Here is a 24836-nt window from a genome sequence, read left to right as displayed (position 1 = left end):
AACAAACTTAGACTTTCTACAAGAATTTTTAAACCTAATGGAATAAGAATTTAAAATGAGTCTAGTAGGTAAGTTAACTTTCTTTTTAGGCTTACAAATTAAATAAACTAATAAAGTTAATTATGTTTATCAAGAAAAATATATAAAGGAATTACTTAAAAAATTTGGAATGAGTAATGCTAAAGAAATAAAAGCACTCATGGCAGTGAATGAAACTATATATAGTGATCCTAATGGAATACCAGTAGACCTAAAGTATTATAGAAGTGTCATAGGTAGTATATTATACCTAACTGCAAGACGACCTGACATACTATTTACAGTTAGTATGTGTGCTAGATATCAAGCCTGTACTAAGGAGTCTCATCTAAAACTTGTTAAAAGAATTTTCAGATATCTAAGAGGTACACAAAATATAGGAATGTGGTAACCTAGGACAACTAATTTTAACCTTTTAGGATATTCTGACTCAGAATATGCTGACTCTAAATTAGATATAAAAAAATATAAGTGGTAGATATCAATTACTTGGACCATCACTTATCAGCTGGTTTAGTAGAAAGTAATACTGTGTCGCTTTATCTATAATGAGACAGAATATATAGCTATGGGTGAGTGTGTATCACAATTAATATGAATGATGCACATATTAATACTGTGTCGCTTTTCAAAATAATTTTAAAATGATTTGCAAATTTTAGGAAAATTCTTTACTTATATTTTCTAAAAAATTCTCATTTTCTTAGTAGTTCAAAATATATTTTGGCCTTAGACTAGATCAAATCTATAGAAAACATGTTCCTATAGATCTAGGTATCGAGAATCTCACAAACACACTAAATCTACCTTGATTGTGTATCAAAAACTTAAAACGGTATGAGATGCATAGACTTATTACTTGGGCTTTAGATGCTTATACCAGTGCATCAACACAAGTCTAGCTAAAAAAATACCCAAATTACAGTGACCAAGTTAAGTAATCTATTTTAGTCAAATACTAATTGGATATGTTTACTTAACTTGACTAACCAAGTGAACACTTGCTATCTTCTGATAGTTAGTTAGTAACTAACGATAAAACATTTAAGGCCAAATTTTTAGATAAAGATTTTTTAAAATCTATCAGGTTCAAGGGAGGATAATTTAAAAATGATTTTCAAAATAATTTATTTCCTTTCCTACTACTTGCAAAAATCTCTTTCAAAATTGCTTTCAATTTTTTTTTTTGCAAAATACTTTCAAAAATACTTTTCAGATACTTGCTTTGTAACAAGTCTTAGTCTTTTTAAACATGTGTTTTTCTATTTTGAAAATTTTATTTTTGAAAATACTTCTAAAACTATTTTGCTTAAGCAAATTCTTTACAAAACTTTTCAAAAAAAGTTTTGAGCAATTGAAATTTTAAAATATTCTTTTCAAACAAACTATCCTTTTAACAAATATTTTGAAATATATTTTGTATAAATCTTACAAAATTTATTGGAACAAAATATTTTATTTTTTAAAGTCAATTTTCAAAATGTTAAAAACTTTTTGAAAAATCAGAAAATTTAAATGGGTTATAATATTTTCAAACTTATTTTACTTAGCAATTTTTTTTTAAAAAAAACACTTTAAATTGTTTTACAGTATTTGTGCAATATTATTTTTTTAAAAAAAAGTGTTTTAAAAACTATCTTGCAAAACGATTTCTAAACTTCTTTCATAGCTTAAGCTTTGGAAAATGAATTGTCTTAGAAATTTTTCAATGTTTTGAAACCCTTTTGAAAAGTTTAAAACTTTCTTTAAGGGTTAACTCCTTCCTCCCATTAAACCTGTAGATTTTCTTTGAACGTTTTATACTCACTAGAGTTTTGTTACAATTTTTATAATTTGCTATGTTTATCTGTATTATTTTTGATGAATGTCAAAGGGAGAAGGTAAGGATTAAGTAAGAAAAAGATAAACTAAATCTTGAAAATCTTAATTCTAATATGATCAAGAGAATAAAATAGAAATTTAAATTACTCAATCTTAAGTTCTCTTGAATCATGTCATTCCTATTTCATTATTGCATATCTTTTCCTAACTCTAACCCAGGTTATTATTCTATCAAAAATGGAGAGATTGTTGATGTAATTTATACTAAAGGTCTAACTTAGATTTTGATGAATGACAAGTGAGTCAAGTTAGATGTTATCGTGATTTAACCTTATTACTGAGTGTGCAGAATTGACTAACTTGACGGGTCAAAAGGACCTAACACCAGACAGGCGGGATGTGTGATTCCTAAGTGGCAAAGTTCAGATGTGGGATTTTGGCAGGAGGGAAGTCTGGATGTGTGATTTGGGCAGAAGATCGGGATATTCGATTCCTGACGGGAGTAAGTCCGGATGTGCGATTTTGGTAGGAAGACTTGGTGGGTCAGATTGACGTCAAGGAGGTAATTTGACATACAATAAGTGAAGCTAAGTCATTGGAGGAGAGTGATTAAGTGAGAACGCGTTTGGGTTGAGGGGACAATAGGTGTTGGTCCATTTCGGTCCATTTAGAAATCTAATTGAGACCCTAACTAGATTCTAATCTAGAGGACAGGGTCTAAGTCATAAATTAATCATATTATTATTATGCTAACTTTGTTTTCCAAGTTAAATATTGTAGTGTTGGACTAACCTAATTTGCAAGGTAAAAGGAAAAAAAAGGCCTTGGGTAAATAGTATCCAAGGTGACTTTAAACATTGGAAGGTGTTTTCGGTATTATGGAAGACGTCTTCCAATGGATAAAATTCAGACCTTGTCGGTGATAAGGAGCAGCAAATTTGGGATGAAGTTTTGCCTATAAAAGGCATCTTCAAGGTTATGGAAGACGCCTTCTATACTATTTATAAGGGTGTCTCAATCAAGTATTCTTCAACAATTGATATACAAGTTTCTAGGCATTCGATTGACATTTCGACTGTTCCAGCTTCTTACTGCTGCCCTACTACGACTCTACTATGCCCGACTGCCATTGAGAAGTTGTCCAAACACCTAGCTCAAGCCGACTGTCTATAAAAGTATTTGGTAGCAAAGCTTAAAGTTCTGTACTTAATTTATGCAAACAGAAAGTGTAGTTTGTTACACTCTTCCGATTCTTTTTTGTACTCAATCCCTTCTTTCGGTGGTTCCGAAAGAGGTTATTAGTGGATTTCTACTTTATAGATCTGTGGGACATGTGTCTTAGAGTATGAGTCACCGAAGGCTTCAAACCAAGTAAAACCGAACTTATTCTTTTATTTGCTTTTCATTTTCGTATTTTTCCTTTGCGTACCTAAGTTTAAAAATCAAAAAGAAAAAGCTTTTCAAAACTATGTGATTCACCCCCTTTCACGTACGTCTCAATCCAATATATTCATCTCCTTTACGCTCACTTATGTGATGCTCTAGTTTTCTAGAGTTGAGCTGACCCGAACTCAACTCCGATCTTCTCCTTAAACAGATTTCCTCCCCCGTTTATCATCCCTCGAATGCACCATATGTATCATCTTTGCTCCACTGGTATATTCTTCCGCGGCTCCTCGTCCCTCAGATGCATGGTTCGTTGACTTCATTCTTGTACTATCCTTTTTACTCGTTGTATTTTTCGCTCGACTTTTTGTGCTTCTAAATTCTTACATACTTAGACATAAGACATCAAACACACATATGACATAACTTAACTCGATTAATCATATCAAACTATTTGGGGTACTTACAACTATAACATTATTAAATAATCATAAGGAATGAAAGACTTTTAAAAATGATACACCATGCCTAACAGAGTCATAAGATGATATTTCCTAGAACAGATTAGTAAAGCTTCTACATAAAAGGTAGGCCTAAAAGTGCTATTATACTAGTTTCAAACAAAACTACCACAGCAACATAGGACGGAAATCTTAGATACAGTGGGATGCATGGACTTCAACGCTGAGCTTGAATTGGCTCAGGAAGATGGGCAAGAAAGGGTGTAAGGTAAGTATTACATCTAGAAGATATTTGAGCTCATTTACATATAAAAATGATATAGGTTCACATGGGAGATGATGAGGAAAAAAAAGGTATCTACAGCCATTCAACTCTTTGAACCGAATAGCTGAATTAAAAAAAAATCTTTAAGTTAAATTAAATATCTATCCGTAAGTTATTTTTTTTATATTTTTTTAAGATTTAAAATTTAGAATTTAGATTATAATATTTATGTTAAAGGAAGTGAAAAATAAAAAAACAAAATGTTCACGGATAGAGTATATCATCCTTCCAAATTAAAAAATCTCATACCCGACAAATTTAAATAATACTAATTTAATATTATTTTATTAAATACTATTGAAGGGGCATTAAATATTATGATAATGATTAATGAAATATTTTTGTGAAATGTGTCAATTCTCAAATTTTACTTCAACATTTTACTAAGTGTCATTAGAAAAAGATAGAACTCCTATTTTAGCGGTCCCCTATACATACTAAGCGCCATTAGAGTAATTACCTCTTGTGTAATTCAATTCGGCTAAACAAGGTGCGGACGATTCCAACCAATCCAATCAGCTTATCAAGTTGTTAATTGGCGGTTCGCAGGCAGGCAACATTCTCTTTCTCTCGGAAAGGAATGTCAAAATCTGTTCGAGCCATGCCTTATCCATCCGCCTCCTGCAACCTGACGTCATCCGCTCTCCCAACTGACGGCCGCGATTCGGCGGCTACAGGCCCTCGCACTTCCCCATCTCTTATTTCAAGACTCACCCACTAGGCCAACACTCCATGCCGCCCACAAGGGGCAATGACGGCAATGGGTTGTCGGGTAAAAGTAATAAACGAGTTGCAAAATTATCGTTGAATTATTCGACCAGTTACAATCTCTAGACTCTACCTGGGTGCTGTTCTTTTCTTTATCGCCAGGAGTCCCCGCTGGATTTCGTTAGTTTTGGTAGCAGTAGTTTTAGCGGTTCTTCCCAAACCCTAATTCCCACACGAAGCTGGCGAATTCGCAAGAGAAATGGACGATGACCGGAATGCGAATCCCACTCTGCCTTCCGAATCCAATCCCGTCAAGGCCCCGCTTCTTTCGGTTCTCGGCGACGCCAGCTTGATCGACAGGACCGAATTTATCAGGGTCATCGTGCAATCCCTCTACTCCCTCGGCTACCACAGGGCAGCCGCGATGCTGGAGTCTGAGTCCGGTATCTCGCTCGAGTCGCATGAGTACACCGAGTTGCTCTTCAGCGTGTTGGCGGGGCGGTGGGACGACTGCATTGCCACCATTGAGTCCATTCGCGATTTGGAGAGCAGCGCCAAAAATACGGCAGCGTTTCTTGTGTGGAAAGAACATTTTTTGGAGCTGCTGGGGTTGAATGATGGGTTTTTGATGGCTAAGGACGTGCTATGGCAGCGAATTGCCCGGCTGGATATGGACCGACAGAGAGTTCATGGGCTCGCCAGGGAGCTCATTTCGTCGGAGGGAATTATTGAGGTAAAGGATCGAATCCGCAGGAGATTGGCGTTGCTTCTTGATTTGTTTGAGGTGCTGCCCCCTTGGGTGCGAGTGCCGAGCGGTCGGTTGGAACGCCTTGTGGAAATGGCAGTTCTCAGGCAGATCGCGTCGTGCATTTACCACAACTCACCTGGCGAGGTCACGCTCTATGAAGATCACGAATGCAGCCAAGAACAGATCCCTTCCAAGTGCAGCCAGGTATTACTTCTCCACTTTTTTTTTTTTAATATTTTTTTTTGTTACTTTTGTTTTTCTTTTCGTTAGAAGTAAACTAAAGACGACGAAAGCTGGGGTTGCCTTCAACCTGCAGGATCGTGTTCAGATGCTTTTTTCATGGCCTATACATCTTGTATCTCAACTCATTGACCATTATTTTTTTTATTATTTATTAAAAAATTATAATCAATAAAACTTCTGTTTATTAATCTATTTCAATTCTACAATTCACTTAGAGCCTACTTCTGCATGTGACTCAAAATTGGCTGCATGAAATAAAAATCTTATTTACACTTTAATTTATTCTATCTGGTTGAAATATAGTACTGGCTGGATCTAATATTTTCTTCTTTAAAGTATTTGCTCCTTTTCCCTAAATTGGGAATTCTATGATTCCAATAGACATGAAACTTCTTTGATTGGTTGTAAATTGGGATCCTTTTAAAGCGTTTGGACGTTTTTTGGCCCCAAACTAGTAGTTCTAGAAGGTCAAATGACATCGCACTTGCATAAACAAGAAACTTGTTTGATCTGCTGTGAATGGGTAAGTAATCTGGTTAATTGTTTTTATAAAAGGATATATGTCATTGTATGGAACATGTTATTGTCTGGGATTACAGTATTCATCTTCATCAAGTTAATGTGGAAAATCTCTGATACTGTGTTTTTACTAAAGCTACAACTAATTCCATTTGGTATCCATGCCAAATTCTCAATACTGTGTTTTTACTAAAGCTACAACTAACCAACGTTGATTATAAAATCCATAGTTTGTCCGAATTAAATGTCTTTGGTTGACCAAGACAAATCACATTATAAGAATGATAATATATTTTTTAAAATCAGAGCATATTTCGTATGGAATTATTATAGGAAGTGTGACTGATATGCTTCTGCAGGAATGTTCAACATCATATATTCTATATTTGTTGCCGTTGTAAAATGTTTATTTATGGAACTAATATGAAGTTGTATAGACTACATAGCATATATATGGTTGTAAGCGGACACAGAGTAGATGCTCACATATCCTTTAAATTTCCATTTAAATACCTACACTAGCACTTTACTAAATAAAAACAAACTTAATATATCAAAGAAGTATACACTGTGAACATGCTAAAGTATCTAGTTTATATTCTATTTATTGTACATTTGACATGTCAACACAATGACAGGGGTTTTTGGATTAAGTCGTGACAAATGTAAGAAAATGATTAATTGATAATTTACAAAAAAAAGGGTCACATGAAATTTAGTTGTATGGCCAATCCCAAGTCCGGATAAAGGAGGAGGGTTGCGTTAGGTTGCCAGCTAGCGTTAAACTATGACAAATGTTCAATGAATGCCTAGAGGAGCTAATAAACTATGAATTTAAGAGATTAAACTAAACTAATAAAACACAACTTCATTTGTACAAAGAGCATATAAAGGATCCCGATTACCATGAAGAAGAAATGATGATTATGATAGTGGAGTCATTTGTTTCCTGAAAAAACGTACTATAAACTTTGGCTGATATGATGTGTCTTTTGTTGTTATCTGATTCCTTATTTATTATTTCTTGGTTACTTGTGATTTTAAACTTGTTTTGATTAATTCATACACTGTTAGATATATTCATGTTCATAATATTTAATGTTAATATGTCTTTTTTATTTTAATATTTTTTTACCACCTAGGTGCTTGCCTACAGCCTAGGCAGTAGGTTTAATTCATACATTGATTGTACTGCCTAAAATTGTCTTTTAAAACGTACTACATTTTTTCCCCTTATAAGTAGATACCATACACTTATTTTGATTTTATGGATCATTATGATTTTAAAAAAGTGTGCACAATGTATATGGAGTCTCTGCAAAGTATATTTAAGTTACGTGAACATATGCTTTCAATACTCAAATATTAAAGTTATTTTAAAATAACCAAAATATATGCGATAAAGTAGTAATCAACATATACAACTCATACTTTCACATTAACAATATTTGTTAATCATACAATTCTAAAAAGACTAAATATCACAACCAATATTAGACTAATTTAGACTTTTTCCCCAATTGCTTATGTGATTATCGTGTTTCCCTTCCAATTCTGCATATGCATTTGCTTTTTAAATCATTTAATTCATCAAGTAGAGATGAGAGACAAACCCCTTTAAGGAGTCCACATGAATTTTCCTGAAGTGTTTCGGTTGGAGTTGAAATTGCCTTTGATGAATTGTCTATATTTATTCAGTTTTTAATTATTTAGATGATAGTTGTTTGAGTACAATGGATTGAACCATTACTTTTTTTTTATCACAGATTCCATATAAATACCACATTTATGCTATTCAATGTTTTGACCACCAATTAGTTGGATAAGATTTTCAAAATTTTAACATGGTTATTCAAATTTACGTCATCATCATCATCATGATTAAATTGTGTTTATCGGAATTGATGGGGGTTGGCTACATAAATCTGATCGTATCCCCACATTGTACTCTTACCTTATTGCAAAAGAGCTATCATCATCTCCGATTGATGTTTAATTTTCAAATTGTTTTCTCTATGTTTCTCAACATGCTGTTTTTCATATTGTGATACAAACCAAATAATTTAGCAGTATTGCCTTTTTTTTGTATGGGGTCTTTTTTTTTTTGTTGTCCAAAATTCATGTTAAAGGGAAACCTTGACTATTTACAAATTGTTTCCAAGAAAATTCTGTTTTGTAATGTTAAATTTGTTAGAAAGAGTCGAATAACTTTTTATTGTGTTTTTTAAAAGTTATATAAAAGTCATTGTTTGAAAGGTGGGACAGCTAAAAAAACTGAAAAGAAAAAGGAGATGAGAGAACTGGTTGACATCTGATGAATTGTTACAAAGAAAAGTTCACATGTTTCTGTTAGGATGTTGTTTTTTAGGCTAGCCCATTATATTGCTGATTAACGATGCTGGTAGTCGGATTATTGAGTATTACAAAGAAGCTTTGATCAGTATGTTTATTTCACATTCCTTAAATTTAATGGATTCCGTATATCCACCCTTTTAATGCAACTAATTTACTATTATTAGATGATTTGCTCATTTGCAATATAATCTCGGAACATGCTTCTTCTGTCAGTGAATAAATTATCTGACACATCTGCAAACATGAGGGACTTAACTAATAATCTATTCTAGATTTTTTTTTCTGTGAATGCTTCTGACTGAATATAGTCTAATTTATTTCAGCATAGTCTAAGAACATGTTCTAGAGAAATGTGAGATAGATTGTTTTGGCAGTAGATGAGCAATCATACTTCTACATGGTAACAGAGGAGTATTTTGTAGTTTGAGTTTGTATTGTTATTAACTTCCATAGCTCCAACTTAAACTAATCCTCCAGTTGTCCAATTATCAGGGAACTCCATCATGCCATGTAGATTTTGTCCCATCAGTGTGGCCCTATTGATGAGATGCCTACTCAAATTAAATGAATTGATAATAATGAAATTTATCTTTACATTTGGCTTTGTGTACTCATGTAAGATTTATTGCATATACAATGCTCCTTTTTCTGCATAGATGTAGACCACTGGAAGTACTGTCATGGAATCTTAGTGCTTCTGATTTGTGTGTAGAATTCTCTCTCTAGGTCGTCCTGAAAAGCAGCTTAGGATTGGTAGGACACACATGTTGAACCATAAGTTCTGGAGATGTAAGAAGATGGTACATGAGGATTTGATGTACAAACTAATACCTTCTATTACTCTTATAAAACTAAGAAATCAAAACAGCAAAGCGTTATTTATGCTCATCTGATAGTTTCTTTCTTTCCTTGGAATATTTTATCTATGAGCATCATGCATTCTGCCATTGTTGTACCAGATCAATATCTAGCTGATAAATTTGCATTTAGTCTGTTATATAATTACATTCTCATCTTTTGTGCAGATACTATATGATCACAAAAATGAAGTTTGGTTTGTTCAGTTCTCAAATAACGGGGATTACCTGGCTTCATCTTCAAGTGATTGCACTGCCATCATATGGACGGTAGGATTTTGCAATTACTGTAAAGCATGTTCCATAGCGTTCATTGATTACAACACATTGTATGTGTTTTTGTTAAGTTCTCTCGTTCTTTACTTGTATTTGGCATGAGACAATTTTTGTAGAATTTTCAATTCATAACTTCTGTCATCCATGTTTTGGGGAGCTGGAACTGAAAGTGATCCCGAATAGCAGACTCAATGTAAATTTACACTTTTGGTAACATTTTCTTTGCCATTGCTTTGATAGCCTTTAGCTGACAAAGCAGAATTACAAATGTCCTTAAGATTCTTGACATTTAAATGTCAGTGGTATTCTTTATCTTTATCAGAGTTTATGCTTAAAAGACAATGAGTCATTTCGTTCCACCACATTCTTTACCTTGTCTAATTGCAGGACTCCCCTTTTTCCTTTTTGTCATTTAGGAAATCAGCACGTGTAGATAGTTGACTCTAACTGGCAAGAAATATCTTAGGTGTTATCCTTTCTTTACATCTTTCTCTTACATCTACAAAATGATTGCTGTGGAAAATGGTAAAAGTTTGCCCCTGATAACATTTTCCATTTTTCGTAAATTTTGATATTGGTTTAAATTAAACTAAATGTTTATAAACTTGTCATTTTTTCTAGATTTCACTAAAAACCTTCAAGATGTTAATCATATGTTCATTTTTTGCAAACATGATTAACTTTAATTGCCTTAAAGTTAATGATCATCTTAAATTGAGGTGTTTTATAAATAGAATTATCGTTATAAAGATTTTAGCAATCAGTAGAGTTATTTGCAAATAGGGGTGAGACAGGTGACCAAGAGGAACTTTTTCATCTTATCAATTTTCATCTAATTATAGGTGAACATGGACTACAGTTTGTCTTTAAGGCGCATTCTGGAGGGTCACATGAAAGCTATATCTTATTTAACATGGAGCCCAGATGATAAAATGCTTCTTACTTGTGGTAATGCAGAAGTCCTTAAGTTATGGGATGTATGTAATGGCTTATGTAAATTCACAATTACTGGTGGAGTAAATCGAATTATCAGCTCATGCGCATGGTTTCCAGACTCTCAGAAGATAGTCTGTGGCAGCTGGGATCCTGATAACCGAATCTTTACATGTGATCTAGAGGGAAATATACTGGATGTTTGGGAAGGAGAGAGGATGCCTAAAGTTACTGATCTTTCTGTGACACCTGATGGACAATGTATAATCAGTATATGCTCAAGTAAAGAAATTCTTGTACGTGATTTCCATAGAGGAAGTGAATGGGTCATACATGAGGAGCATTCTATTACTTCACTCTCACTTTCAAGGGATGGCCAATTTATAATTGTCAACTTGAAAAATGAAGAGATCCACTTGTGGAATCTTAATGCGACCTCAAGTTCGCCACATAAGTTTAGGGGTCACAAAGAAGGAGAGTATGTAATTCGTTCATGTTTTGGTGGGTCAGATTCTTTATTTATTGCCAGTGGTAGTGAGGATTCTCAGGTGAGGTTTCTTCAATTGTAATGTTTTTTTTTTTTTAATTGAAAATGCATGCATCATTCATTCTTGTTCATTAAGATATATTTTTCTCATGTATTCTGTTACCATATTTTTCTCTAATCCCTTTAAATTTTGTAATGAAGGGTGTCTAGTATTAAGAATATTGCATGTACTAAAGATTTAACGTATCTGCACATAGATTTGAGATTATGTAAAGAAGATTAAGTGCACAGTTTGTGTAGGCAATAATTATAGTCTACTATAATCTAGCTGTTTAAGGAGGTTAGCAAAATTATTAAATTCTTAACCTGTTTACTCTTCGTCAATGGGAGTTAGCTATCCTCCTCAGTCCTTGGATCTAGTTAATAGAAGCATGGTGCTGCTTTTACCATGTATTTTTATTTCCTTCTGTGCATTACTTTAATTAATTATCATATTAACATTTTGTCTTACCATTTATCGGAGCCTCAGTTACTTCATTCTTAACCCTATCTTTTAAAATCTAAGAGCAACTTCTGATCCTGTTTAAATCCGACGAGATGAAGCGCTGGTGTTCTGGTGGATGAAGCCACTGTCCTAGAAAACCACAGCATCGGAGGTTCTTCTTCACTGGATCTACTTCGCCGGACTTCATCCTCTTTGAATCTACTTCATCGGAGGTTTCATTCTTCAGATCCACAACTTCGGGATCTTCTTCATCAGCCTTCCTAATCACCTCTCGGAGTTTCGCTGGAGATCCACTGCACTGGAGCTTCTTTAGATCCTCGGGACTCATCTTCTTCACCATCTTCATCCACCAGAACACTAGCGCTTCATCTTGTCGGATTTAAACAGGATCAACTTCTATGTGGAATCAGTTCTAATCATAGATTAAAATCTCGAGCCAATTTGCTCGATACGGGTGAAACATCTCGTCGTGTCCACGGATCGGCACCTGCACAATGCCAGCACACTGCGACATGTTCAGACGCATCGTGAGCCCGGCGACATGTCTGAATACATCACGCGAGCCCTGCGATGCTTTCGGATGCGTCGCCTGGGCCCGACAACGCGTTCGGACATGTCGCCCGGGCTCGATGACGTGTCCAGATGAGTTGTCCCGATGACTCGCCCGAACGAGTTTTGCAAGCTGCATGTACCCGTGGTCATCATGGAATAATAGGAAAGCAGAGGTTTTAACTTAGACTTCAATAATAAACTTAGGTTAATAATTTTAATCAACTCCTAGTTATGATTGGGTTAATTTAAATATACTTAATGAAAGTATAATAAAGTTTTTCCATTATATATATATATATATATATAGTTAATATATTTTATATTTAAAAATATCGAAATTATGTCGGCATGATACGGTACTATAACCATATCGTTTCGGTCCTAGTCCGAGACCGAAACCAGTATGGTTTGAGATTTGAAACAATAGTTCTAATGCAGGTGCTTCCTAGGAATTTATTACCATTGAGGATTAAAGTTAAAGAGTAGGAGGTTTTTGTCACAATTAACTTTGGTGGTAGCTGTTATAGCTATATCATTTTAATTTTTCTTCCATATGAAAGGGATAAAGTTGCATTGTATTTAATAGAATGATGAACCATTACACTCACAAGTTTGCAAGACTTATGATCCCCTAATGACATAACACCCCATCTGAAACTAAACCTATATGCAATAATGTCCTTATAAATTATAACTATTAATTCTAAATACTTCTCAAGTTTGAACATAGAAATTAACCCATGTTTAGCTTGTTTCACAAGCTCAAAAGGGCCCTGCAAATAGTTTGATAAAATTGTTAAAATCGGTAACAATGATGATCAAAATGCAATGTTGGTGGGTTGCTAGAGAGCTTTGACGATACCATACTCTTGGCATGCTATTGGTGAGAATCTGTGTAGAAATAATCTTCTTAACCTCCTCTCAAATTGTAGATATGACCAAGGTTTAAAATCTCGACCCGTGCCGAAGTTTCAGTTCACTGGAATGATATGATTTCGGTATCGTATCGTGCCGTGCTGATACAATTTCAGTATTTTTTATTTAAATCTGAAATAATATTCTAATAATAATAATTCAACTATCTCAATTTAGAATGATCAGAGGTGCACAAGATTATAAATGTTTTATTAAGAATCATAAACTTGATACACATTTATCAAAATTTTTTAAATAAAGGGTATATAATATTTCCTAGGCAGATAGATATTTTAAGATAAAAATATATCTTTTATATGTTCAGGAAGTAAGAATTCTAAAAGTAAAAAAAATTAAATATCTTAATATTCATAGATCTAAATTTTAAATTGATTCTAAGATAAAAAATATTATCTGTAATAAATATATAAATTAATTAAAAAATGCTACTTTATGTATAATAATTATATAGATTAATTAATTATTTAAATTAATTATTATTTTAAATAATATATATTTAAAATGATAACAAAATATCAGAATATTAATTAAATAGTAAAATAGAAAAAAATATCGGAATATTAATATGATTTATTAATTTTTTTTAAAAAATATTTTTTTAATTTTTTAGATTTTTTAAATAAAATTTAAATCAGTAAAATTAATTAATAATTTTTTTTATTTTAAATATATTTATATTTTATTAGGATAATTTAATTAGGCTTTATAAAAGCCTCTTCGAGATATCACATTTAAGTTAGAAAATGCTTTAATTAATTAAATCGAAATATTTAATTTTTAACAGTAATATCTTCGGATATCAAGATCTTCATGCGTGCTGGCGGCGCTGGAGAGTCTGGCGGTGTCGGAGAGTCACGCCACGCCTCCGACGCCGTAGGAGGTGCCTCGTGACTCCTCCGACTCCTCGGGCGGCGCTGGATTAGCCCTGCGATTCCTTCAGCATCGTTGGAGAAGCCCAACCCTGTGATTCCTTCGGTGCCTTGGAGAAGCCCTACACTCCTCCGATGTCGTTGGAGGAGCCCTATGACTCCTCCGACGCCGTTGGAGGAGATCTGCGACTCCTCCGGCGTTGCCGGAGGTGCCCTGTGAGTCTGTGACTCCTTCGACGACGCTGTAGGAGTCCTGCTACTCCTTTGGCAGTGTCGGTTGTGATGGAATCGTGATATGCCTTTTGTCGTGTGATTCCTCTTGTCGCGTGCACGATTTGCCGGAGGCGTCCTACGACTCCTCTGACGCCACTAGAGCGGTCCTGCGACTCCTCCGACGACTTTGTAGGAGCCCTGCGACTCCTTTGACGCTACCGGGGGCGTCTCGTGACTCCTCCGGCAGCGCTGGAGGAGTCTTGCGACTCCTTCTGTAGTGCCGGTCGCGATGGAATCGTGACACGCCTTTTGTCGCACGATTCCTCATGTCGCGTGCATGCGATGACGCGACAAAATCATTCCTAGTCTGGTGCTAGTTTCGGTGCGAAGACGGAATAGTAAGTTTCGACCGTTCCGCCTGACACAGAACGAAATTTTGAACGATTTATATGACATGATATTGATAATTAATTAAGAAGAAACAGATTAGCATTCCAATAGCTGCCTGTGAATTGGATAAAATATCAAGGTAGATAAGCATGTCAATGTGTGCTTGAGCACAGTAGGGGTTGAGTTGTGCTAATTATGACCTAGGTCAGTTTTCCCTAGGTCCAACATGATTTTGTGCATGGTTGGTTCATGCTGGTTCTTGGTTATGCAACTCAATAAAAAAACAAGATTAGAAAATAAAAAGTATTTAAATATTTATAGAGGCGAGGCTAGATACATCTTGACCATTTTAAATGAAAATATTACATGTAACATAATTAAAAAATTTGGAAAGGGGAGTGTTTGAGAACTGCACTTGAACTTTTGGCTTCCTATGAGCTGCTCACATCAGCTCACATTTCACTTAATTTTATTTCTTACATATTTACCTAATTTATTAGACGTAATGAGTTGTTAAGATAGGAGGTGACGAATTATTTGGAACTGAGAATTTTAAGTATTTAGGATCATTTTTATAAAAGGAAGATTAAGATATATCTTATATAGAATACAAGTAGGATGATTGAAATGGAGGAGAGCGTCAGGTGTTCTATATGATTGTAAAGTTTTTTTAAAATTTAAAGGGAAATTCTACAAAACGACGGTTAGATCTGCTATATTATATGAAACTGAATGTTGGGCCATGACTCGAGCATATGAGCAAAATATAAGAGTTGCAGAGATGAGTATGTTAAGGTGGATGTATGGATACGAGGATGGACAAGATAAAAAATGAGAATATTAGAAAAAAAGTGGAGTTACATCTATTGAGAGAAAACTCCGAGAGACACGTTTAAGTAGATATGTACTTAGACAATCAATAAATTCTCTAATTAGAAGATGTGAGACTATGACAAATATTCACATCAAACGAGGAAGAGGAAGATAAAAAAGACTTGGTTAGCAATAATAAAACAAGATAAGATTTATTTAAATATATATGATGATATAGTTCGGGATAAAGTCGAATTTTGTATAAGGATCTATATAGCCGACCCTACCTAGTAGGATAAGGCTTGGTTGTTGTTGTACATATTCACATAATTTAATCATTACATGGTTCTGCATCTCAGCTCGTCACAAGTGTTGTAGAATGTTTTCACTTATCCTATAAACGCTCTCCAACATCTAGCCAATGGTGAAGATATATGCACACATTAATACACTACTAGTTTAGTCTACTCTTCTAGACCAGTACCTAATTTCATATCTTGAATCATGATTCCAACACTATCAAAACAAAATCAATTAGTTGATCTTGTCCCATAGTAATAGGGATGATAAAAACATATTGCCTCCGAGGCTATGGTGTGATGGTAAGAGGTGGGATGAGCTCTCTAGGCAACAAGAGTTCAAATCTCATCCAAGGCCCATTGCACTAGGAGAGTTTAAAAAACTTATGACATTGGGCCATCCGTCGGGATCTATCTGCGCTTCCTGATTTACCCTGATAGTTGGGGGAAAATTTTCGTGGGGCCAGACCGGTATTAGTCGGATCGTAAGAGCTGGATTCTTGGATTAGTTGAATCGTAAGAGCTAAATACATATTGAATTGCCCTTTCTGTCATTCTAAAATATTACAACCATCATAAGTACTTTCATCAATAAGTATTTATGAAGATAGCTAAATATCAATCTTTTAACATCATAATTAGTTAATCAATTTCTATTGTGTTATTGCTATTTTAATCCAACTTGAACTATTTGTTATGTATGTTAATAAGTGAATATGAAGCATTTCTAGATCCTCCAGTTAGTGGACTTCTATTGCATTTCTTATGAAACAACATATTCATTTCGCTCCATAATTTTATTTTGTAATATTTTTTTAACATTGAAAATCTTGCATACAGTTTTAGTAGTGCTAGAGACAACCTTGTCAGAACCCTAACAGAGGAATAAGATTACTCTGTGATGAAGGAGGCTACAACCTATTAATTTTATTGTTGGTCTTGAAATTGCACCAAACAAAATAAATCACACAAATTATTTCTTCAATATATATATATATTTTAAATTTTATTTTTGTAGTTATAGTTATTTCAAATAATTCGATATTGGTTGTATTCACTAAATAAAGCACTATGATATAAATTATCTTATAATAAATTAGAAGTAAATGAATAAATAGGAAGAAGTTTTATTAGTAGCAGAATAAAATTATTCTAAAAGATTGTAGACTTTATGACAAAATTTCAATATATTTCATTAATAACATTTGTAGGAAGCCTAATATTCAGAAGATTTTTTCATTCTTTTTCATATAATAAAGAGTTGTACTTCGAAAAAAAATCTTCCATACTGATTCAGGTACATAGCAATATGTTCCAGTGAATGAGATCTTGCATTAGTTGTTGACAAAACCCTATCCATTAGTATTACATAGAAGAAATCAAGTTTAGAAAGTTAGAAACTAATACAATTAGACCAACTCTATCCATTAGTGTTACAAAAAGAAATCAAGTGTAGAAAGTGAGAAATTAATACAAGCAGACCAACTCCTCATAAATAGAATGGGGCTTAATTGTAGATAGACAAATGTTCGAGATATCAATGTGAAATGATATAAATATCAAGGTAAAGGGAACATGCTTGTGTAAGAACCCTAATAATTTCCCAATTGAAGGTAGTATTAGAGTCGACGCTTATACCCTTCATCCTCTCACAACCAGGAGCAAGAGTATTTGCTCCTTTCGTCTTGTGTAGTCCATGGGACTCATTCCCAATATACTTGCGAGTGTAAAATAGTGTCACTACCAAGGTTTAAAATCTTGTGGCATTAAGGAGTTTTTGTCTTTGATTAGAATAGTGTGGTTTTGGTGCTATACCAATTGACACTCAATATATTGACACGTTTCTAAGATACCAAGACATTCAAATAAGCTTTTATCCTATAAACCCTGTTGATATGATTTATTTGTTAGTGCATGATCATAGGTTTTGATGTGTGGGCAAAAAGTTTAAGTTAAGACTGCTTTTGGTTTTGATGTGTGAATTTAAGTCTTGTAGGAGTTGAAGAAATATACATGGAGATGACTTAGCATGGCTAAGGTCAATGGTTATCTTATGACTCGAGGTACTTAGAGATCGATGAAGAATGGTGTGGAGTATTCGAGGGACTGCAGGATAAGGAGCATAAGAGAAGAGTTGAGGGAAATGGACTTTGCAGGCAAAGGTGTGAAGGATGGCATGGGGAGGAGTTAAGGGCTTGAGTGCACCTAAAAGACATGTGGTATGACAAAAAATGACTTCAAGGCAGGTATACCTCTTGGTGAGTTGAGTATTGAGCGGAAATGTACCTAAGCGAGAGTAGATCTCAACATAAGCCTTAGAAGTGATCAGAAAGTGTGTGGAACACCAATTGAATGATGGATGAATTGTGGGCTCAGGGACTGTCAAACAGAAGGGATTTCTGTTCTATTTATTTGGTCCAGTCTACTTATGAAATCTCAAACCACAAATGAGGAGTTTTGGGGTATGAACCAACTTGGGGTTTGATCTAGTTGTTAGAAGATAGATATCTGTCAATTGGTAAGGCTGAGTTGATTGGTCAATCAACTTGAGCCAATCAACCAATGAACATAATGTTTTTGTTCGTGGTTGAGTTGAGTGAGAGTTGAGAGTCGACTGTTCAAGGAATCGGAATCAGGATTCTAATGGCAAATATCAGCCAGCTGCTGCTACAAGAGCTACTGCAGTAACTATTATTAAGAATAAAGCAATAGAGGGAGGGAGAGAGGGTTCTTCGTAATAACTATTATTAAGGAATAATTTGTTTTATCAAGTTATGTATCTGAATTTTCTATAGGGCTTGATAAAATCAGGGGATAGATTCAGGATCGAATCAATACTTAATTGACAATGTAAGTAGGATTTGAACATTGAACCTTTTGTCATTTGGATTTAATTTGATCATTACTTATTGAAAAAGCTTGAGCTGTTAGTAAGAAACCACGTTAATTTTATACTGGTTATAGTAATTTTTAGTGTGATCTTTATTGTTTTTTCCCCTCTTTACTAGCTCAATACTGTCTTGTCATATTTGACTGGATAATTTGAAGCTAATAAGGAATATTGATGTGGGACGAGAGAGCAAACTTGCAAAGCCTATAATTTACGACTCGGGATGAACCATAGGACGGTCTACTAGCCAAATCGAAGCTCGTTTTGGCTCCGAACATTTTTATCCTTGTTTTGTTATTATTTTTTGGGTCTAGGATTTAGGGGTATTTTTGTCTTTCGTATGGTTAGAGTTTAAGTTTATTTAAACATCTGTTTAGTTGTTTTTGAGTAGTTTTTATTGAATAAGTATATTTCCGCCGTCTCCTTTGGGAACGACGAGTTAGCTTTTCTGTTTTCTAGTATTCTTCTTTTGAATTAATAGATTCTCGAAAATTACTCCCGGTATTCGTGCGTTAATCAACGGATATAATAACTTTCGCTACATTAGTTAGTAGCAGAGCAAGGTTGATCTTGTGGAATCATGTCACTGAGAAGACAACATGTCAACAACGCTTTTGATCATGATATGGAGCAATGGTTATAAGAGATGGTTGATAGACGGGTTGACCTGGTTGTGGGGAGGATGACAGTGATGTTGGGAACCTTGAATAGAGGAAGCCTTGTTCAATGCAATAACAATCACTGAACAAACTCAGAGGAGGAAGAAAACATTTTTGACGAGGAGGCTTCATGTAGGCATCACAGAGCATCTGATAAATTTGCTCGCGACTTGGAACTCCGACTGCAAGATAAGTTCGTCCCCATGTCCGCCTCCAAAATGAGGTGATAGGACTACGAGGAGGATCCTACTCTGCGGGATCCGCCCGGAGCACGACAAGGTCTGGACGGAATCCAACCTTGGCAAACGACCCCTTTGTCAGCGACAATGAAGCTCCGATGATTGTCTTCGTTGATGTCTTGGGATCGTTGAATTCATCTTGTCGTGGTCGCTTTGCTACTTCATCGCTGACATCCTTGGACGCTATATTTGATGGTCTCGCGGATTCCACAACAAAGACAACGTTGGCTGTTCCTGTGTATGATAAGTCGATATATGATGACAATATATCTGATGGGGCTTCAGGCCTGAAGCACTCATCATTGGCGAAGTATGAGGATGTTTTTTTTTTTGCCATTCTGTCAGGATCTGGTCATGTTTCGACACCTTCATTTGTGGATCTTCTTCAAAAACTTTTAGAAACAAATGCCAGAGTCCAAGGGCAGGAGTGATGGGAGATCTTTGGAGGAGGAACAAAATATCTCATAGTTTGATGAGCTGATTTCAGGATTCGATAGGAAAACTACAGCCACAGACAATGACCTTGCCTGGAGGGGGCTGCTAAGGAAGCAGTCATCAAGGCTTATAGCAAGGAAGAGATAATTGCAGGAGATTTATTAAACATGATCAACAACCCCTCAGGCTCTGAGCTGCATATGACCTAAAGGTTAATGGAAGGGGGAAAACAGTTGTTAGTGGAGCAGGTTGGCCCTATCATCCTATCAGAAGAGACCACAAGAGAGATCGTTCTAACATGGGCTAGAGCAACAAAGAAGACACTCATTGCATTTACTCTCAAAGCATTCTCATCAGCATTGTTAGCCAATCCTGGGATGAATGCTGCAGACCTCGAATATGTGTTATTGGGATGGAATCTGAGAGGAGATCACATCATGGAGGTCAAGAATGTCATGGATGCTCACCAGGAGCTTCTGAACACAGTGTTGGTATCACAGCGTGCGTGACTTCAAAAGCACAGCAATAGGACTCCTCAATGGTTTTCAAGATGCTATTAACAAGATTGTTATCTCTGCTGACAAAATGATCCAACAGAGACCTCCACCAACTACCACTATCGTTCAACCCCCTGCCAGGATTCAACAACAGGTATTGAATATTTATGATGACAAAGGCAAAGCTCCTGCTGTTGTGAATTCAACTGGAGGTGTGGTAGCCAAAGATTTGGACACACTCCTCAAGTTGCTAAAAAGGACAAGGGGTGATTTTGAACAGTTTAATGACTTGCAGAGTGCTATTGGTAGACGTGGCCCTAAAACAGACACGCATGAAAGAAATACTATAAGAGTTCTTACTAATGCATGCTTGTACACTCCTTTGTCCGATCTTGAAGTTCCTTGGTTAGACGTCAGCTCTAGTTATGATGGATTTGGTGGAACCAGTAACTTCCATTGCATTAATTGGTATTCTTCTCGAAGAGTTACTAGATAAATTGCCTCCCTTACGTAATATCCAACATCATATTGATTTGGAGCCGGGAGTGACATTGACGAACAGATCGCATTAAAGAATGAGCACGTGTGAGCACGAGGAATTGTTGATACAATTGATTCTTTTCCATGGTGATTCTTCTGATGATGATGCAACCAACAATTCAAGGGCGAATTTTCTCTTCTCTGAGAAGATGATGCGGGATGATAAGCAAACTTGCAGAACCCATAATTTATGACTTGGGATGAACCACGGGGCGGTTTACCAGCCAAATCGAAGTTCGTTCCGGATCTGAACATTTTTATCCTTTTGTTATTATTTGTGTTATATTTTGGGTCTAGGGTTTAGGGGTATTTTCGTCTATCGCAGGGTTAGGGTTTGAGTTTATTTAAACATTTGTTTAGTTGTTTTTGAATAGTTTTTGTTGATTAAGAATATTTCTGCCGTCTCCTTTGGGAATGACGAGTTTGCTTTCCTATATCCTTTTGGCGAATCAACTAGTTTTGGAAAATTGCTTCCAGTATTCATGCGTGAATCAACAGATTCAATAGCTTATGCTACATCAAATATGCTACTAATTGCATGATTGATACTATTGGATTTCATAATATGTTGTCAACTGATGCTTTGTGAAGCATTTTTAAGGCTAAAAAATGGGAATGTTTCCATCAGAAGAAAGTCAACCTGTTTGTTGATGAAAAGTTTAGAAGAAAAAACTATGCAGTTTAATGCTCAAGAGATAGGAATATCATCTACTAAACCAAAATATAGTAAAACTATGTGGAGTGGTACTAGTGTAACCTTGTCTATATGATGGAGCATATTTTGTTGCCACCAAGGCACAACGCCAGAGATCCATAAATATACTTAGCTGTATTAGGGCATTCTCAAGATGCAGTCTTCCTGTTTGGAGAATATACAGATTTGTAGGATTGTGTTGTGAGAGTAGATGAGTAGATCTTGGAAGATTATCTTTTACAAAATTAATGTCTTCTCTGGCAGTAAAACTGCCACTTTTTTACTCCATTTCTACCATTGGTGGAATGTGCTTCAATCTCGTTCATCCTTGTAAAATTATTTGTTAGATTTATATATGTTCCCACAACATGAAACAGACATGGTTCCATTGGAAAAACTTAGGTATTGTTTTTAAATATCCAAAAAATCTCTTCTAGTAATTGTCCAATCTACCCAAAGATTCATTTTTCATAGTTATTGGGCTTCATTATTGTGGTAGAACGACTGATTTCCTGTCCAGATGGAAAATATGGTGCAAGTGACCAGCCATCCAATAATTGTTTGATTTGCGGTTTTTAAGAAAGTGGAAATGCAACTTGGAAATTTTCTTTGAATATTTCTTCAGGTCAAAATTGAAGGGGAAGAAAACTACTAGTGTAAATGCTCAGATATAATTCGAACTAATGCAACTTTTGAAGTTTTGATTAAGAACACGTTAATTTGTAGGAGTTTTTCGTTTTACTGTCAAATGCAAGCAGTTACATGTTTTCCTTTTTTTTTTTTGACCTTCGATTATTGTATGCAGATCTATATTTGGCAGAGGCACAAAGAAATGCCAATAAAAATCCTAAGTGGCCACTCGATGACAGTAAATTGCGTGAGCTGGAACCCCACCAGACCTAATTTGCTAGCATCAGCAAGCGATGACCGAACAGTTCGCATATGGTTAGCTAACCAAACAACAAAGGTCTCTCATACCGAGTGACCTAGAATTTTTGTTTGTTATTTTTCTAGAATCTGTATATTCTTGTAAATGATAAGGGTAAGTTTGAGTCTTCATTTTGACATTGCTGTGGCCTGCCTTCACAATAATCGGAGTTTCCATCAAAGAAATGTTCGTTTGTATAATGTAATCATTGTCGTCTGCCTGCGTACATCTTTTCTTGTCACAGGGTGAACACCATCTTAGTTCTGTTATTGCTTGGACTTGGTTCATAATTGGCTTTAGGAATTGTTATTGTTTGTACTTATGATTTGAAGATTGCTGAAATCATATGGTCCACCGCACGGTTTTGACCATTGTGAAACGGTTTAAGTCTTTGGACCTTTTTTAGTCTTATAACCACTTGCTTTGGGTTTTATGTTAAAACCTTTCAGAAATTTATAAAAGCATGCCTTCTTTATTTTTTTTTTTGGGTAAACTTTCGATTTTTGGGTTAACAACATGCATTCTTTATTAGGCAAAAGGCTATTATGTTCGCCCTAGTGTTTCAGTCAATCTGTCTTAGGATCATCACGAGTGAGATAAATTACGGTGATTGATAGATAAGATAGATGGGAGGGTGACTTATGCTAGGGTGTAGAGATTTATGTTCCGCTAGCCTAAAGATTTGATCCTTGTTCATTGGGTAAATCTATCATTCACTTATCATCTCAACTAAGCTTATTGGGTCGACATTTATTTTTTTTTACTTGGCAGGTGATGTAGATTATACTTGATTTTAAGCATTGTTTAACTTATATCTTCTTGTATTTTATGAGCATGATTTGTATTTGCACATTTTATTTCTATATGATTTTGTTACATTTACTCTTTTAGTTTGGAGAACTGCTCTTTACTTTTTTCATTGACATGACACATTTTGGAGAAAAACAAAGCATATTGGATGTTGGAGCAAGTTTGGAGAGACTTTAGCAAAGCCAAGGTCTTGCCTTAATTTACCAGGGTTACACTTTACTTCACGAGGGCCATGCTTAATTCACTAGGGTAATGCCTTACTTTACCAGGGTTATGCCTTACTTTACTATAGTTATGCTTACTTTACCAGTGTCGTGGCTCATTGCACCAGGGGCAAAATGTACTAGGGTATGACCATGTCTTTTGACACGGACATGCTTCTCGCTCGGAAGGCTCCATGGCAGGATTGTGCATCTCAGACACGGCCATGTCAATTTTGAAGCGACTATAATATCTTTCATGGTAGGGTTGTGCCTCCTAGGCACGACCCCAATTTTGGAGAAGGACCGTGAAGGCAACTTAGGCATGACCGTATCTTTTGACATGACCGTATCTTTGAAAAGGGGGGAAATGAAATTGACCACAAATTGTTTCACGGCATGGCTATGTCTGTTGACACGGTTGTGCCTCGTGTTAGGAAGAATCACACACTGATTGTGTCTCGTGACATGATTGCATTCCTCAGATGAAATCGGGGCCAAAACAGTGTTAAAACAGAGTCAAAAGCCTTCCATACGACCAAGTCGTGCTAAAAAACATGGCCATGTGAAATTCAAGCCATGCCCGGAATGTTTTATGGCATGACCATATCGAATTCTGGATAGCATTGCAGACTAAAAGTAAAACAACCATAACTTTCTACTTGGTTAGAGGCATGGGTCGAGCGACCTATCAAAAGTTAGATAATTTTAAGATCTACAACTTTAGTTTAGAGGATAAACTGAGAACTAGATCTAAATGTTGAAAAATTTGTCTTGGTGGAGTCCTATAAAGGGGGTAGATTTGGAAAGTTTGGGGGAAGGTATAAAAGAGTTAAGCAAACTCTTGCTTGAATCATCTTGGACCGGGGGCTCCATCCCCTTCTTGGGGAGAGGGTTTCCCCTCCTGAGGAAACCCTAGAGCAACCATTTTCATCATTGTTGACAATCCTTACACCTTCAAAACAAGGATTTCATTCAAGAAGACCGACAACACATTAATAAACATTCTCTTCTCTCTATCTTATGTATTGAGTTGTAGATTGCTATTTTCTTTATCTCTTGGTTGTAATTCTTTTGCTATGGATTAGATCCTCCGAATTATAGGATGCAGGAAGTAATTGTGATGTGATATTGATGTGTGAACTATGTATTTGATTATATCCTTATTTTATGATGTCTTTATGACTTAGTCTATTGTATTGTGCCTTG

At 35.3% G+C, this 24836-nt stretch overlaps 1 protein-coding gene across 3 annotated transcripts; it reads left to right on the top strand.

Moving 5' to 3' along the window:
• Positions 1 to 4885: 4885 nt before the first annotated feature.
• LOC121998250 (WD repeat-containing protein WDS homolog) lies at positions 4886 to 22858 on the top strand. 3 transcript variants are annotated; one of them, XR_006116458.1, is made up of 5 exons: positions 4886 to 5692; positions 9631 to 9732; positions 10581 to 11219; positions 19173 to 21229; positions 22495 to 22633. XR_006116458.1 is itself a non-coding variant. In XM_042553068.1 (4 exons), exons 1-4 carry the CDS (start codon positions 5000 to 5002, stop codon positions 22672 to 22674), a joined length of 1614 nt encoding a protein of 537 aa, XP_042409002.1. In that variant the 5' UTR covers positions 4886 to 4999; the 3' UTR covers positions 22675 to 22858. The 3 variants fall into 3 exon arrangements, 1 of the variants encoding a protein (XP_042409002.1); XR_006116457.1 differs by having other exon boundaries at positions 19107 to 21229; XM_042553068.1 differs by lacking the exon at positions 19173 to 21229 and having other exon boundaries at positions 22495 to 22858.
• The last annotated feature ends 1978 nt before the right edge of the window (positions 22859 to 24836 follow it).

The sequence above is a fragment of the Zingiber officinale genome, chromosome 6A (assembly GCF_018446385.1).
Source record: "Zingiber officinale cultivar Zhangliang chromosome 6A, Zo_v1.1, whole genome shotgun sequence".
Lineage (NCBI taxonomy): Eukaryota > Viridiplantae > Streptophyta > Magnoliopsida > Zingiberales > Zingiberaceae > Zingiber > Zingiber officinale.
This window is presented reverse-complemented; position numbering and strand designations above follow the sequence as displayed.